The sequence below is a fragment of the Leuciscus leuciscus genome (genome assembly GCF_965113295.1).
Source record: "Leuciscus leuciscus genome assembly, chromosome: 8".
NCBI lineage: Eukaryota > Metazoa > Chordata > Actinopteri > Cypriniformes > Leuciscidae > Leuciscus > Leuciscus leuciscus.
Window position 1 is genome coordinate 11,499,839 of NC_138732.1, and position 13,590 is coordinate 11,513,428.

The 13,590-nt window shown below is 40.3% G+C and overlaps 1 protein-coding gene across 15 annotated transcripts in view; it reads left to right on the plus strand.

Moving 5' to 3' along the window:
- The window catches only part of rapgef2b (Rap guanine nucleotide exchange factor 2b), a 104,505-nt gene that overhangs the window by 84,214 nt on the left and 6,701 nt on the right, over window positions 1–13,590 (plus strand). For 10 of the 15 annotated variants that reach the window (XM_082177829.1, XM_082177840.1, XM_082177830.1 and 7 more), the window contains 19 exons: window positions 212–389; window positions 2,419–2,555; window positions 3,231–3,389; window positions 3,723–3,875; window positions 4,491–4,655; window positions 4,737–4,844; window positions 4,944–5,147; window positions 5,939–6,047; window positions 6,253–6,529; window positions 6,609–6,766; window positions 7,207–7,221; window positions 7,844–8,084; window positions 8,211–8,597; window positions 8,695–8,906; window positions 10,236–10,359; window positions 10,767–10,790; window positions 11,763–11,986; window positions 12,361–12,531; window positions 12,626–12,775. In XM_082177829.1, coding sequence (XP_082033955.1) covers window positions 212–389; window positions 2,419–2,555; window positions 3,231–3,389; window positions 3,723–3,875; window positions 4,491–4,655; window positions 4,737–4,844; window positions 4,944–5,147; window positions 5,939–6,047; window positions 6,253–6,529; window positions 6,609–6,766; window positions 7,207–7,221; window positions 7,844–8,084; window positions 8,211–8,597; window positions 8,695–8,906; window positions 10,236–10,359; window positions 10,767–10,790; window positions 11,763–11,986; window positions 12,361–12,531; window positions 12,626–12,775 — 3,196 coding nt within the window. The remainder of the gene's footprint in view (window positions 1–211; window positions 390–2,418; window positions 2,556–3,230; window positions 3,390–3,722; window positions 3,876–4,490; window positions 4,656–4,736; window positions 4,845–4,943; window positions 5,148–5,938; window positions 6,048–6,252; window positions 6,530–6,608; window positions 6,767–7,206; window positions 7,222–7,843; window positions 8,085–8,210; window positions 8,598–8,694; window positions 8,907–10,235; window positions 10,360–10,766; window positions 10,791–11,762; window positions 11,987–12,360; window positions 12,532–12,625; window positions 12,776–13,590) is intronic. The other 5 variants (XM_082177836.1, XM_082177841.1, XM_082177843.1 and 2 more) reach the window with 2 other exon arrangements.

Genomic DNA, 13,590 nt, shown 5'->3' on the forward strand with positions numbered 1-13,590 from the left:
TTCTTTAGCCTTTAATCTCTTTTTTGGTGTCTGTGCTTTTTATAACTTTATATGCTTTTGAAATCTGTTTAATTACTGATGTTACGTCAGTGATCAGTTTCAGGGTTCAGGATAAATGTATTAATTTAGCAGAAACACCACATTGACTTACAAATCTAAAACAAAAATGTCCAACATACTTTATGACTGACTGAAGTTTTCTTACTCGTAGGCCACCGAGAGTGAGCCCGGCGACATGGACCTCAGTGGCCTGCCCGAGACGGCCGTTGACTCCGAGGAGGATGACGATGAGGAAGATATTGAACGAGCCTCAGATCCCCTCATGAGTCGAGATATCGTCCGGGACTGTCTGGAAAAAGACCCCATGGACCGAACGGATGATGACATAGGTGAGCGATTCCCATATAACCCTGAATAGCATTGGCAAAGATCCCTTGCTAGAACATAATGCAAACACTAGAATTAGCTGGAGGAAGAAAGTGGAGATTCTCGAAAGCAATGAACAATTTGCCAGGAAAAGAAGGCAACAAAAGGTCGGGGAGACTACAAAAGAAAAGCATGTGGGGGAGACGTGATGTTTTTTGTAGGTCACCCTCTCAGCCGAGTCTCTCGAAGCGCATTAAAATTTGATTGGCTGAGCTGCTTCCACAGCTACGCTTCAGTGGTGCCGTGCCAGGCACAGGTCATCGAGTACCCAGACAGGCCATGAGCAAAATCCAAAATCTCTTGTCTTAACTCTTCTTGATCTCAATTGAATTACTCAGGGCTTTTGGGCAGCCCCCTGTCACACCAGCTAAAACCAAATACTTGATTTAGTTGGTCCGTCAAGCATGGAAAGAGTAACATTTAACTTACTATAGAAAAACTGTTATATTGCTGGTCAGTTCCAGTCATTCATATTGATTGTAAAATAATGATCATGTTGGAATGAATGGATGAGAGGTTTAATGTACCGTGTTCTGTGCAACAAAATGACAAACACACTGGATAGACTAGGCTTGGCTTGGCTGTCAAAATGAGACAGGCAATCTTGCCAATAAATGGAAATGGGTGTTTCAGTAAGTACTTTTGGCACTGTAAGACAAACACATTTCGCATTCTCACTAACTGATTTAAAATGTCCACTAACAATGTTCATCAGTGTATACTGTATATATACATCACAGGAAAATTGTCATTTTTCTGAAGGTCATTATTTCCATCACAGTGTCATTTCTGCCACATCAAATGACGTATTTAATAACATTCTGCGGTGAAAATCTCATTAAAGGCACACTATGCAGTTTCCGTTTTTCTCAAACAGCGACCCCTAGAGTCGCTGTGGAGTACTTGTATTTAACGTTACTGTCGTAAATACCACTCACGCAGAGCCGTCTCTGCACTCTTCCGACCGCGCTTTCTTCGTTTTCTTCGTCGACTCCGCCATGATTCACGTCTGAAATGCGTGCTAGTGTCTTCCATTGAGGCTGCTTCATATGTTGTTGATGTATGTGACGTTGTGCCGTAAAGCAAGTCGTGATTCTCGCGAGATTTGTCGGGGCGCCACCTCTCAAACTTGCATTGCTGGTTTTGCATTTTCTTGCTTTGCTATCGGGATGATTCACCCTACTATGAGTTAGTTTACCATCGAAATGATTTTGAAGCTGTTATATTAAGGTACAAATCTTGCATAGTGTGCCTTTAAGCATTATTAAAATAAAAAGGCAAGCTCCATTTTATTCTTAATACATACTTAATTATCTTAAACTGTATTTGTTTTCTTTTCACATTGCATGTCCTAAATTGATCTTGAGCTCTTCACTGACACTATTATCAACTAGATCAACTTTTGATAAAACTGTAACGAAAATGACAGCAACTGAGGGACAGTTGTAAAAATTGTGAAAAATTAATAATTAAAGAAATCATTTTCATGCACTAAATATTTAAATGGTTTATTTTACTCTTAGTTTTGATCATCATACTGTAGTTTTTAAATATCAGTGCTTTTTTTATTACAAATTTTCAAAGTTTAAGACAGCTTTATTTTGACTACATATAATAATAAAAAATAATTTAAAAAAACATTGTTTGTTGTAAAAATCTGTTCTTTTTTAATAAAAATCTACCCCTTGGAAGTGTCTATAGTTGAAAAAACTACTTTATGTTTAGTTCTCTGTCACGGTGGAAATGGATTTTGTCCTGTATAGCCGGATTAGCCGATTGTCAGAAATAGCTTCGTATTAATAATGCATTCATTGCTTGGTTGCTGTTATTTTTATATCCGTGGAAAGAATGTTTTCCGTTCTCCATGTGAGAAGAACAAACTGCATCTGATAGAGTGAACAAATAACAATGAGAGACTTTCAAAGACTCTTATGTATCTCACTTAGTCTTAAATGTATCTTTCACTTTTTTTTTCTCACTCTATTTCTTCAGAGCAACTGTTGGAGTTCATGCACCAGCTACCGGCCTTTGCCAACATGACCATGTCCGTCAGGAGGGAGCTTTGTGCTGTCATGGTGTTTGCTGTGGTGGAACGGGCTGGCACAGTCGTCCTTAATGATGGCGAAGAGGTCGGTCAGACTTACCGTGACATGGCATTAGCTTTTCTGCACTTACTTGAAGCCTCAATTTAACCTTTAACCTATATGTTTGGCCTAGTACGTATAATACATACCCAGCACTTTTTCCCACATTGATAGCTATTAGCCTAGCTTTTCACAGTGACCCCTTTTTTGTTCTTTTTTTATTATTATATTTTTGAAGTTATGTCATTCAACTTTAATATTTCACCAGCTTTCACTTCAGTCTTACCCCATCCCACCCCCCTCCCTCTTCTTTCGTCACATCCAATCAGCCATTCAGCTTCTGCACTGTCAAACCTCAATGGATGCCAGCATTCAGCATCTTGAGATTACAAGATGCCCGGGGTACAGCGAGAATCACTTATCTCCTTATCTCAGTATTGACATGCCAAAAAGAGCCATTTTCTCCCCTAATGCATCCATATAATTGAAAGCAGGACAGAGCTTGAGGCTCATACAGTTCACTGTGATGACAAGTTCTTTGCTGTTATGTATGCTCAAAAAAAAAAGGAGCAGCACATACCCAAGTCCCTGTGCACAAGTTTTATATTTTACCACAAAGGTTTATATTACGCTTTGCATCCTGAAAAGGATTTAAATTGTAATATAACATTAAAAATATTTGTGTCTTTCTGTTGACTTTTCATCGTTCCTTTGTTGTAGCTGGACTCATGGTCTGTGATTCTGAACGGCTCAGTGGAGGTGACGCACCCAGATGGCCGAACGGAAATCCTGTGCATGGGCAACAGCTTCGGTGTGTCCCCCACTATGGAGAAAGAGTACATGAAGGGGGTGATGAAGACCAAGGTGGATGACTGCCAGGTGAGTCAAACAATACTTTATGGATTTAAACATTTTTGTGGATAAAAAAAACAAAACAAGAAGAATGTCTCTTATCCCCAGCCAACCTATTTTAGCTGTTTGTAATGACTCATTTACTGCAGAAGTGATGAAGCTCTGCCCATTCATTAAGCATGAGAATAATGGGGGTGATTGATTAGTGAAAAATTAGCAATAATGAAATCTTGTCTCTGTTTCGGCGCACTGGTGTAATTATCATGGGGAAATCATTTGAGTATACTGCTGCATCATAAAACTGATTTACTTTCCCCTCACAGTTTGTGTCGTCTTGCTCACTCTTTCTTTCTCTGTCAGTTTGTTTGCATAGCACAGCAAGATTACTGCTGTATTCTTAACCAAGTTGAGAAAAATATGCAGAAGGTGGAAGAGGAGGGTGAGATTGTGATGGTGAAGGAACACCGTGAGCTTGACCGCACAGGCACCAGAAAAGGACACATAGTCATCAAGGTGAGAACCCAACTCAGAACGAGTGTGACAAGTTTTCACACCCAGAGGTAAAGAAATGTTCAGAAATGTAGCTGAAGTGACAAAAAAGGCTTTCCTAACTAGAGAATTGTAATTTTTCCATAAATCATTTTCCCAGAACGGATGTTACCTGTCATGAGGTCCATTATAGCTCACTTAAGCTTAAGGATTTAACACTTACACCAGTGTTTCCTGCACTATTTTGTGGCACTTCGGCAAAGAGAAATTATATTTTATTCCAGTTGTGAGTTTGCAGACTAAATTGATCCGAATGAGATAACGAGTTGCCACGCTGCAAAAACAATAGAAAATGTTGACTTGCACTCTCATGTTGACATGGCTTTTGCCCTGATTTACACAGATACATTGAACATAGCCTTTTATTGATTCCTAAACATGGAAATATGCTTAGCACAGTGGAAGTATATATGGACTGAATATCAAATATATTTTACAAGTCCAATACCTTAACGTTTTGGAGCTGAGGAAACTTTGCCCAACAACAATGGAACTGACTCATAGTTATTCTGGTCAACCCCACATCAGAGAGTAACAGGCCAAAATTGGGATAAACATTTGCATATTTGTTTTTTACAGGGCACGTCAGAGCGTCTTACCATGCACCTTGTAGAAGAGCACTCGGTGGTGGACCCCACCTACATCGAGGACTTCCTGCTTACCTACCGCACCTTCCTGCCAAGCCCCATGGTGGTGGGCAAGAAACTGTTGGAGTGGTTCCATGACCCCAGCCTCAGGGACAAGGTACATAGACTCACTTATGCAAGCATTTAAATCAATCAGTTCTCGATGAGATGTATGATTGGTAACCTCACATTTTATCAGGTTACACGGGTAGTCTTGCTGTGGGTAAACAATCACTTCAACGACTTTGAGGGTGACCTCGCAATGACACATTTTCTTGAGGAGTTCGAGTACAATCTGGAGAGAGAGGTCAGTTGTGTGCAATAAAACCTTAAATTCCTTGGTGATCTTCAGCTTTGTGGCTGAGTTGACTGCAAAAATCTCATGTAATGCCTTTCTTTGAACCAGAAAATGTGTGGGCACCTAAGACTGTTAAACATAGCATGTGCTGCCAAAGCTAAACTGCGGGTGGTGACCCTAACAAAACCCTCGAGGGAAGCCCCCCTGGCCTTCACCCTGCTGGGGGGTTCAGAGAAGGGCTTTCGCATTTTCATTGACAGCGTGGAGCCAGGCAGCAAAGCTGCAGAGGCCGGCCTTAAAAGAGGAGATCAGGTAATGTCACACCAGCACCATGCAGAATCTGAAGTAGGCTACAGAAATAGTTGTTAAATTGACACTGTAATAGCAACTTGCTGTGGCATTAGCAGCAGTAATAGTACTGTTGGACTGGAAGTGGAAAATGTTGTGTGAGAGCATTTGTAATTGGTATTGTCAGCCGGTGAAAGCGGAGTTAGTCACAGAACTGAGAGCATTCTACTAAATCATAAAGAAAAAGAGCAAACAAATATTTTGTATCCATTCAGTCTGACTTTCATACATAAAGGTACATACATACAGCCTCTGAGCCCAAGCGGAAAATGTGATTTCAGATTAATTGAGTGTCACACTGTTTCTTTTTGCCCTTCACTCAGTGCAGTATTTGGCTCATAAAGCTGTTTAATGAGTTGCTATCTATTTGCCCTCCGAACCACAAGAGGATGGTTGATTGTTCTGAATGCTAATCAGCTGATACATAGCCGTTTTTTGAGATTATTGACAATAACCTTATCCGCTTAGCCAATTAAAAGACGTGGTAGTTCCCCCTTGTATCAGTCAACAGCTTTGACAAGGGATAAACAATTTGTTTTTAAGGTTAATTTGAGTAAATATTGTATAGAATAAGTTTTCATTTAATTTATGGACAAGAGGCTTGTAAACTGACGTCCATGGTCACCTTTTTTTTTTCGTTCTATGTGTATGTTCAAAAACTAAAAAGTGGGCAGAACATTGTTTTATGTATATTTATCAATTGGCCCAGCTGCAATGTTGATTGAGACCTTGGATTTCCATCTTTTTTTTCCCAGATACTAGAGGTAAATGGCCAAAACTTTGAAAATGTGCCGCTATCCAAAGTCAACGAGATTCTCAAAAACAACACGCACCTGTCCATTACTGTGAAAACCAATCTCTTAGGTAAGTTACACTGGCAGAAATTACCAAAGCTGCACAGGCAGTCATTTATTCCTAACACAACACGTAATCTTAAAATTGCCAATCAGCTCTCCTCTTGCAGTAGGGGAAAATGTAGTTGTAGTTACTTTTGAAAGACTATTTGCTCTTTGAAAATGTCAGATGGCATTGTTAAAACTCTTTCTCTGTGCTGTGTTCTCTGCTTCAGTTTTTAAGGAGCTACTGGCCAGGCCTGACCAGGACCAGGAGCAAGAACAGGAAGAGGAGCCAGACAGGAAAAACGGGGCACCTCACATCCCTAAAATTGGGGACATTAAGAAAGCTAGTCGTTACTCCATCCCTGACCTGGCTGTGGATGTTGAGCAGGTCATGGGTCTTGAGAAAGCTAGTAAAAAAGCCAAGGCCAACACCGTTGGTGGCAGAAACAAGCTGAAGAAGATCTTCGACAAGACACTGACCAGTATTCTTCCACCCAAACCTTACAAGTAAGATAAGCTTGATATAAGAAAGCTCCATTGGCGATTTGGTTCACTGCAGCTCATAACTCTTCTGGTTTGTTCACAGTGACGTTGGGGTGGGACAGTCTCAGGATGACAGTATTGTAGGGCTAAAGCAGTCAAAGCAGATCCCTCCTGCTCTTCCTGTCAGTGGAAACCTTTCATCAAGCAACCCTGACCTGCTTCAGTCACACCATCGCATACTCGACTTCAACAACCAACCTGGTAAGACGCTTAATGTGGTTTCACAAAGTAGTATATGTTGTTGCATCAACATTCTTGTTGGTTCTTGAAAAAAAAAAAAAAAAAAAAAAAATCTTATTACCCACTCAGATGTTAGTGATAGGTGTTAGGGTTAGAGTTATGCTGTGGCTTTAGGTTGGGCTTAAGGGGTGAACAGCATTCAACAATAATTTCCCTTGGGATAGAATTAGCCAATAATAATTTGATCTAAGAATTTGTACTTCCAGGTTAGACAACCTCCTTAAGAGAGAACAGACTTTGAGTTATTTGCAATCTTTGCCAGAATAAAATTTAAATATATTCGTGCAATATCTTACCTTGCACTTTCCGTCAGGGCATTTACAGAATCTTTCACAGAAGTGTAATCTCAATACATGCATATTTAATAAGATGTTCATGCTGTCCTGAATGTCCTCTTTCAGAAGCAGTGCCTATAAGTAAGTATTTGATCTTGTCCCGTCAGAGGTTCCTTAACTATTCTAATTTTTCTAATCACAATCATCTTCAGGGCACTTGTCTGCTCAATTTTAACACTGAGTTTGCTATGTAAAGTTCTTTATGTAGCACCGTTTGGTGCGACTCAATCAGGTCTTAATCTGTGAACACTTTGCATTTGGTGGGATTCATCAAAATTCTTTAGTTAATTGATTCTTATTCACTGATTTATGTCGCTTATTGTTGCAGAATGGGATTGATTGACATTGAAAGTTGATTTGTTTGCTTGGTGTGAAGGTGTCTTCTGAATATGCATATGCACCAATAAGCTTCCGGTGATGGGTTAATGTTGAACACAGTGGGGCAAGTGGTTCATGTAGAGATAATGCATACATTGATTACTTTGATCAATAACTGATCCAGAAGTGGATCAGTTCAGATTCTGACTTACTCTAAGTGTGAAAGTGACATATGGTCATTAGTAATGTAAAAATGATCATGGGGAACAGGCCGTCAATGTACAATAAGTGAACTTCCACCCAGATAAAGATTGATACTTGGGTCTTGATTATTGAAATGGATAAGTGTGTGGGCCTGAGTCATTTCTCTCTCTTTTTTTTTTAGACATGTCAGACCAGGTATTGCGAGTGTTCAAGGCAGACCAGCAAAGTCGGTACATCATGATTGGGAAGGACACTACAGCAAAAGAAGTCGTAGCTCAGGCCATTCGAGAGTTTGCCTTGACTGCTGCCGCTGAAGCCTATTCGTTGTGTGAGGTGTCAGTCACTCCTGAGGGCGTTATCAAGCAGCGGCGACTTCCTGAACAACTCTCCAAACTAGCCGACAGGATCCAGCTGAGTGGCAGGTGCTGGCTTAGAGCCCTTGTGGCCATTTTGTTCAATTTCTGAAGTATTTTCTTTTTCAGAGGAAAATCACTTAAGACACCTGTTGATCTCTCCTCTCATTGGCCTATTTTTCATTTAACTTGTAGGTACTACCTGAAAAGCAACATGGAGACAGAGACACTGTGCTCGGATGAAGATGCCCAGGAACTGCTACGGGAGAGCCATATCAGCCTGCTGCAGCTCAGCACGGTGGAAGTGGCTACCCAGCTGTCCATGCGCGCCTTCGAGCTGTTCTGTGCCATCGAGCCCACAGAGTACATTGATGACCTGTTTAAGCTGAAAACTCGCCTTACCGGGCCCCCCAGCCTCAAGCTTTTTGAGGAAGCCATCAATCGGGAGACCTTCTGGGTGGCCACGGAAGTGGTCCGTGAGCCCAACCAGCTCAAACGCATGAAGATCATCAAGCACTTCATTAAAATTGCACTGCATTGCCGCGAGTGCAAGAACTTCAACTCCATGTTTGCCATTATCAGGTAAAATGAGTCTTGAGTTCAAGAGTAAAATAATTTAGGGTTAAATTGCAGACCTTTTGGTGTCTCAAATAACAATGGCGTTGTGCGTCTTTTCCAGTGGTCTGAATTTGGCACCGGTGTCCAGGCTGAGAGGCACATGGGAGAAGTTGCCCAGTAAATATGAGAAGCTGTTTAGTGATCTTCAAGACCTATTTGATCCCTCCAGGAATATGGCAAAGTACCGGAACCTTCTTAACAGCCAAAACCTGCAACCACCCATTATCCCTCTCTTCCCTGTAATCAAGAAGGATCTCACCTTCCTGCATGAAGGTAAGATAGTTCTCACTGATGTAGGTGATGACATGTATAGTATCCATGTTTGTTTATTAATGAACATCACTTAGTTTTGGTTTTGAGAATTTGTCAGTAATAGTAAATAAAGAGATTGTGTCGGATAGATAAAATAGCTTTATATTCCATGAAAAGCACTTACAACTCTGCATAGCCTTTAAAGACTGTTTCTAATAAGGGGTGTAACAATACACGTATTCGTATTGAACCGTTTGGTACGAGGCTTTCGATTCGGTATGCAGTACAAACCGAACGATTCGTTGGACCATTTTTCCTGCCGGTGCGACCAAAATTTTGTTAGCAGTCGCGATGGTGCGACCACCACAACGTTGGCCAACATCAAATGGCAAACGTAATGAAAGAGGAACGAAACTGCGCCACTTATTTTGTGCAGTTTGGACCGATGTCAGTGCAGCGCGAGCTGATCTTTATCAAGCGACACACTGTTACTACACAGCGCTAAGAGATCCAGTAAAGAAAGCATTTGAATTCACCAATTAATTAATAACATCGCTGCGAGATCTAGTGAGAAACATTCAAATTTCTCCGTTATTAACTGATCTCTATTAGATCAAACAGCGCTGACGTGGAAACCAGGAGAAATATTGTGCCATGAATGATCTAGTTAAAGGCTTTAAGTCCACAAATCAGCAACATTCACCATGGGTTTAATGTAGTAACACTAACTGTAACCATGGAGGTTTGGCAGGAATAGTGAAATGCTTTCAAGTACTTCATACATCTTTTTCCAGCACTTCAAAACTCAAATATTGTCATATTAAAAATTTGTTCATCCTATAAAGATTACCCCCATTTTTAAAACTAAAAGTGTCAAGATGTAGGAAAACTCACACTTATTTAAAAATAAGATTTCTTTTAATAAATAATTAATATATATATTTTTTTAAATCAAGGACATTTCCTTGGCTTTTCTTCCTTTTTGCTGTATCGAAAACGTACCGAACCGTGACACCACTGTGTCATATCGAACCGAACCATGAATTTTGTTATTTCTAATTAGGACAGTGACTATGTCTGTCTGATCTTAATAGTTTGTGCAGTGCATTTGATTTAAGGTTTACAAAGAGGCTGTTCCTGAAGGATGCCTATTTCACATGCAAAGGGTGCTTGTTTATTTGTTACTGGTTAAAGATGCAGTGCATATATGCAGACGCAGCGATAGTTGTACAAGAGTGTAAAATATGGTCATGTCCTATAATATGACTTCAACATTATAAGTTTACCTGAGGAAAAAAAAGTTATTTAAAAAAATGTATGATATGAGCCCTTTCTTTATTTTAACTCTAGGAAATGACTCGAAGGTGGACGGTTTGGTGAACTTTGAGAAGCTGCGGATGATTGCTAAAGAAATCAGACACGTCGGCCGGATGGCAGCTGTAAATATGGACCCAGCTCTGATGTTCAGAACCAGGTGAGTGCCTTCCTGATCTGACTGCTACAATGACTACTTTGCCTTTCTTCCAGACTGGACTCTTCACACCACTGAGTAGCTTTTAGTGCTCACTCACTGCGATGTGTACAGCTCTCACCTCACGCTTCCACACACAGGCTTTTTACTAAGGTTTTTTGAAGTGTTTGTGATGTTTACGTACAGGAGAGTTAAACCATTGTGTATGTTACTCTTTGTCTGCATTATTGTCAGAGAAGTTATTGTCTCTCTTTTGGTCTCTGGTGCACCTCACCTTGGTACCCTTGGTCTGTTTCTCCTCATCTAAGTGTGTCTCCCTCTCTTTCTCTCAATGGCTTTTCTCTTCCCCATTTCTCTCTTCGTCCACCCTCTCTGCCCCACGCTTCACTATTCATGGCTCTCCCTTACAGGAAGAAGAAATGGAGGAGTTTAGGGTGAGTATGGTGAACTCTCACCTTTGGCGTCACGTGTGCCCCCTCCTTTAATTTGGGCTGGCTCCTCACCATCCTTTTATTTTTATTTTTATGGTTCATTTGAGAATGCTTCTGCTCTGACGGATCCCATCCAAGCATTTGACCACCATCACTTTTGCTACTCAGGGTCATTGAATAAACTCACCTCATTCTAAAACACATCCTAATGTTTCTGTTGTATTACCACCGTAGATTTTGAATGTTTCACAAACATGACCCCACCAGTATGCATGAATTTATTTACAGTTGTTTGGTTCCAGTTCATTTAATGATTTGATGTCCCATGATCCATTTTTAGCAAAAGTGATTTAACGTACCCCTTCCAGCTAAACTACTTACCATAGCTGCACGTCTTTTACTAAGTATTTGCAGTGTTGTGAGTTTATTTTGTATTATTTGCTTTTTAATTATTTTCTTTAGTCATTATTTAAAAACTTTTTAAACTAGTTTAAACTAAGATTGTGTATGGATGCAAACCCTGCCTTTTATAAGACCTTTTTTGAGTTTTAAGTGTGTTAAATCCTTTTTCCTGTTTTAACTTAATATACAAAGATTTTAATGATGCTAGAGGTGCAGAAATTATGCACATCACCTTTAAGCATAAAATAAATGGTTAAAAAATGTTTATGCATTTGCTCTGAAATGTAAAAATATATATATTTGACCAAAAATAATAGCAATCATCAGTGATTCTTCCTAAATCTCATGCAGAGTTTTAGTACGATACTTCTGTTGTTTTATATAGCGTCGCATTTTAACTGCCTGATTGGCTGAGATGTGAAATGCATGGAGTGTTTGGATTGTACTAAAGCTGCAAGGAATGCAACTTACTGCATGTCAAAAAGACTGAGAGACTGCATCTGATCCTGCATCAGCAAACTACACACTATTAAAGTCCGACTGCATCTTTAACTCTAATGTGTCTGTGTTTAGGTCACTCAGCCAGGGCAGTGCCAATGCGGCCGTCCTGGATGTAACCCAGACAGGCGGGCACAAGAAGCGGGTCAGACGGAGTTCCTTTCTCAATGCCAAGAAGCTGTACGAGGATGCACAGATGGCACGCAAGGTCAAACAATACCTGTCCAACCTTACCCTGGAGACAAACGAGGAGAGCCTACAGACACTTTCAATGCAGTGTGAGCCCTCAATCAACACATGTGAGTAGGGTGCAAGCACGCACACACAAATACCAATAGGAGAAAAACAATAGCATGTGAAGAACACAACAGACATTTTTATCACACATTAAAAAGATGCATACCACACAGCTTGTTGGTCATAAGTAAACAAAATAATTATAATAAAATTATAGTGCAAAATACAGTTTCATGGCCAGTAAGAAGTATTTATAGTGAGTGAGTAAATGTTTCCACCATTCATTCACCATTAGTAGTTTAAGCAAAAAGTTAATTTGGACATTAGTGGGTTATTCTTTGAATTACTTGGTATATTGTTATTATTTATTATTTCCTCATTTTTCAGATATATAATTCAGCTTGTTGTTTACAAAAAGATTCTTTCTATTTCACAGTGCCGAAGAGTTCCGGGGACCGGAAGAGACCTGACACGTCGCCCGTGGTCGCACGGGCCGCCATCCACCAGCGCCAGCAGCTTCAGAAAGCCAACCAGGCGCTTCAAGTGCCTGCCGTTGCCCTCTACCCATCTCGCAAGAAAGTGCCGGTCAAAGACCTACCGCCATTTGGTAAGACCACGTAATTTTGATACTTGAACACAATTAGGTCCTCCAATATATATTTATGGTTATCATAAGGCTCCGTCATACTGTGTTTGCACAGGCACAAGCTCACCGCAGTCTCTAAAGAAGATACTGTCCCTTTCAGAGGAGGCAGGAGAGAGACACAAGAAACAGACAGAGGATAGTGTGTCCAACAACTCCTCACAGCTGTCATCTCCTCCCACGTCTCCTCACAGCTCACCTAAGAAAGGTAAGGATACACACAGAGTCAGACACACTATGGCATTCGGTATATGTTGTTTTTCTCCAACCTCTGGTCTTTGCACACTCAATTTACTCTCCCCCATTGACTTATCGGTGAACTGTGGAATCAGAGCTCTATGGTGGGCATGCAGTGAAATATATTGTAAGACAGCATGTTCCCTGACCACTGGCATGCAGTTCATTTCTCTGATAGCTGGCGCCCCTTAGTGCCATCATGTTTTCATAGCTTATTTAATATGTTGATACTGCCATCTTGTGGTAAAAACATCACACATACAATATTCTGCCAATGTTGACATGTTCTATTGCTGTTATACAAAATACTTATATCTGATTTCAGAGTTACAGATGCACGACTTTCCATCTTTCCTTCTGAATATGTGTCACATAACATTTCTGTCTCTCATTACTCGCCTGTTTTGCCCCTATATTCAGCCATCACAGCTATAAGAAGCCATGGTATGAAGGGTTTTTCCTCCTTCTGTAGAAAATCACCAACAGGTAACAGGGCCTAGATGCAGATTTAGCCTGAGAGAGCTCACACAAACATCCATTATTGCAGTGTCTCAAAATGTAGTGAACTGCCTACTAAACTGCTTTTGAAAGAATTTTCTTATGCTCACCACCAACACTGCATTTATTTGATCAAGAATTCAGTAATTTTGAGTGATGTTCTGAAATATTATTGCAATTTAAAATAACTGTTTTTCAATTTTAATGTTATTTATTTCCTGTGACCACAAAGCTGAATTTTCAGCAGCCGTTACTCAAGTCCTCAATGTCACATGATCCTTCAGAAAT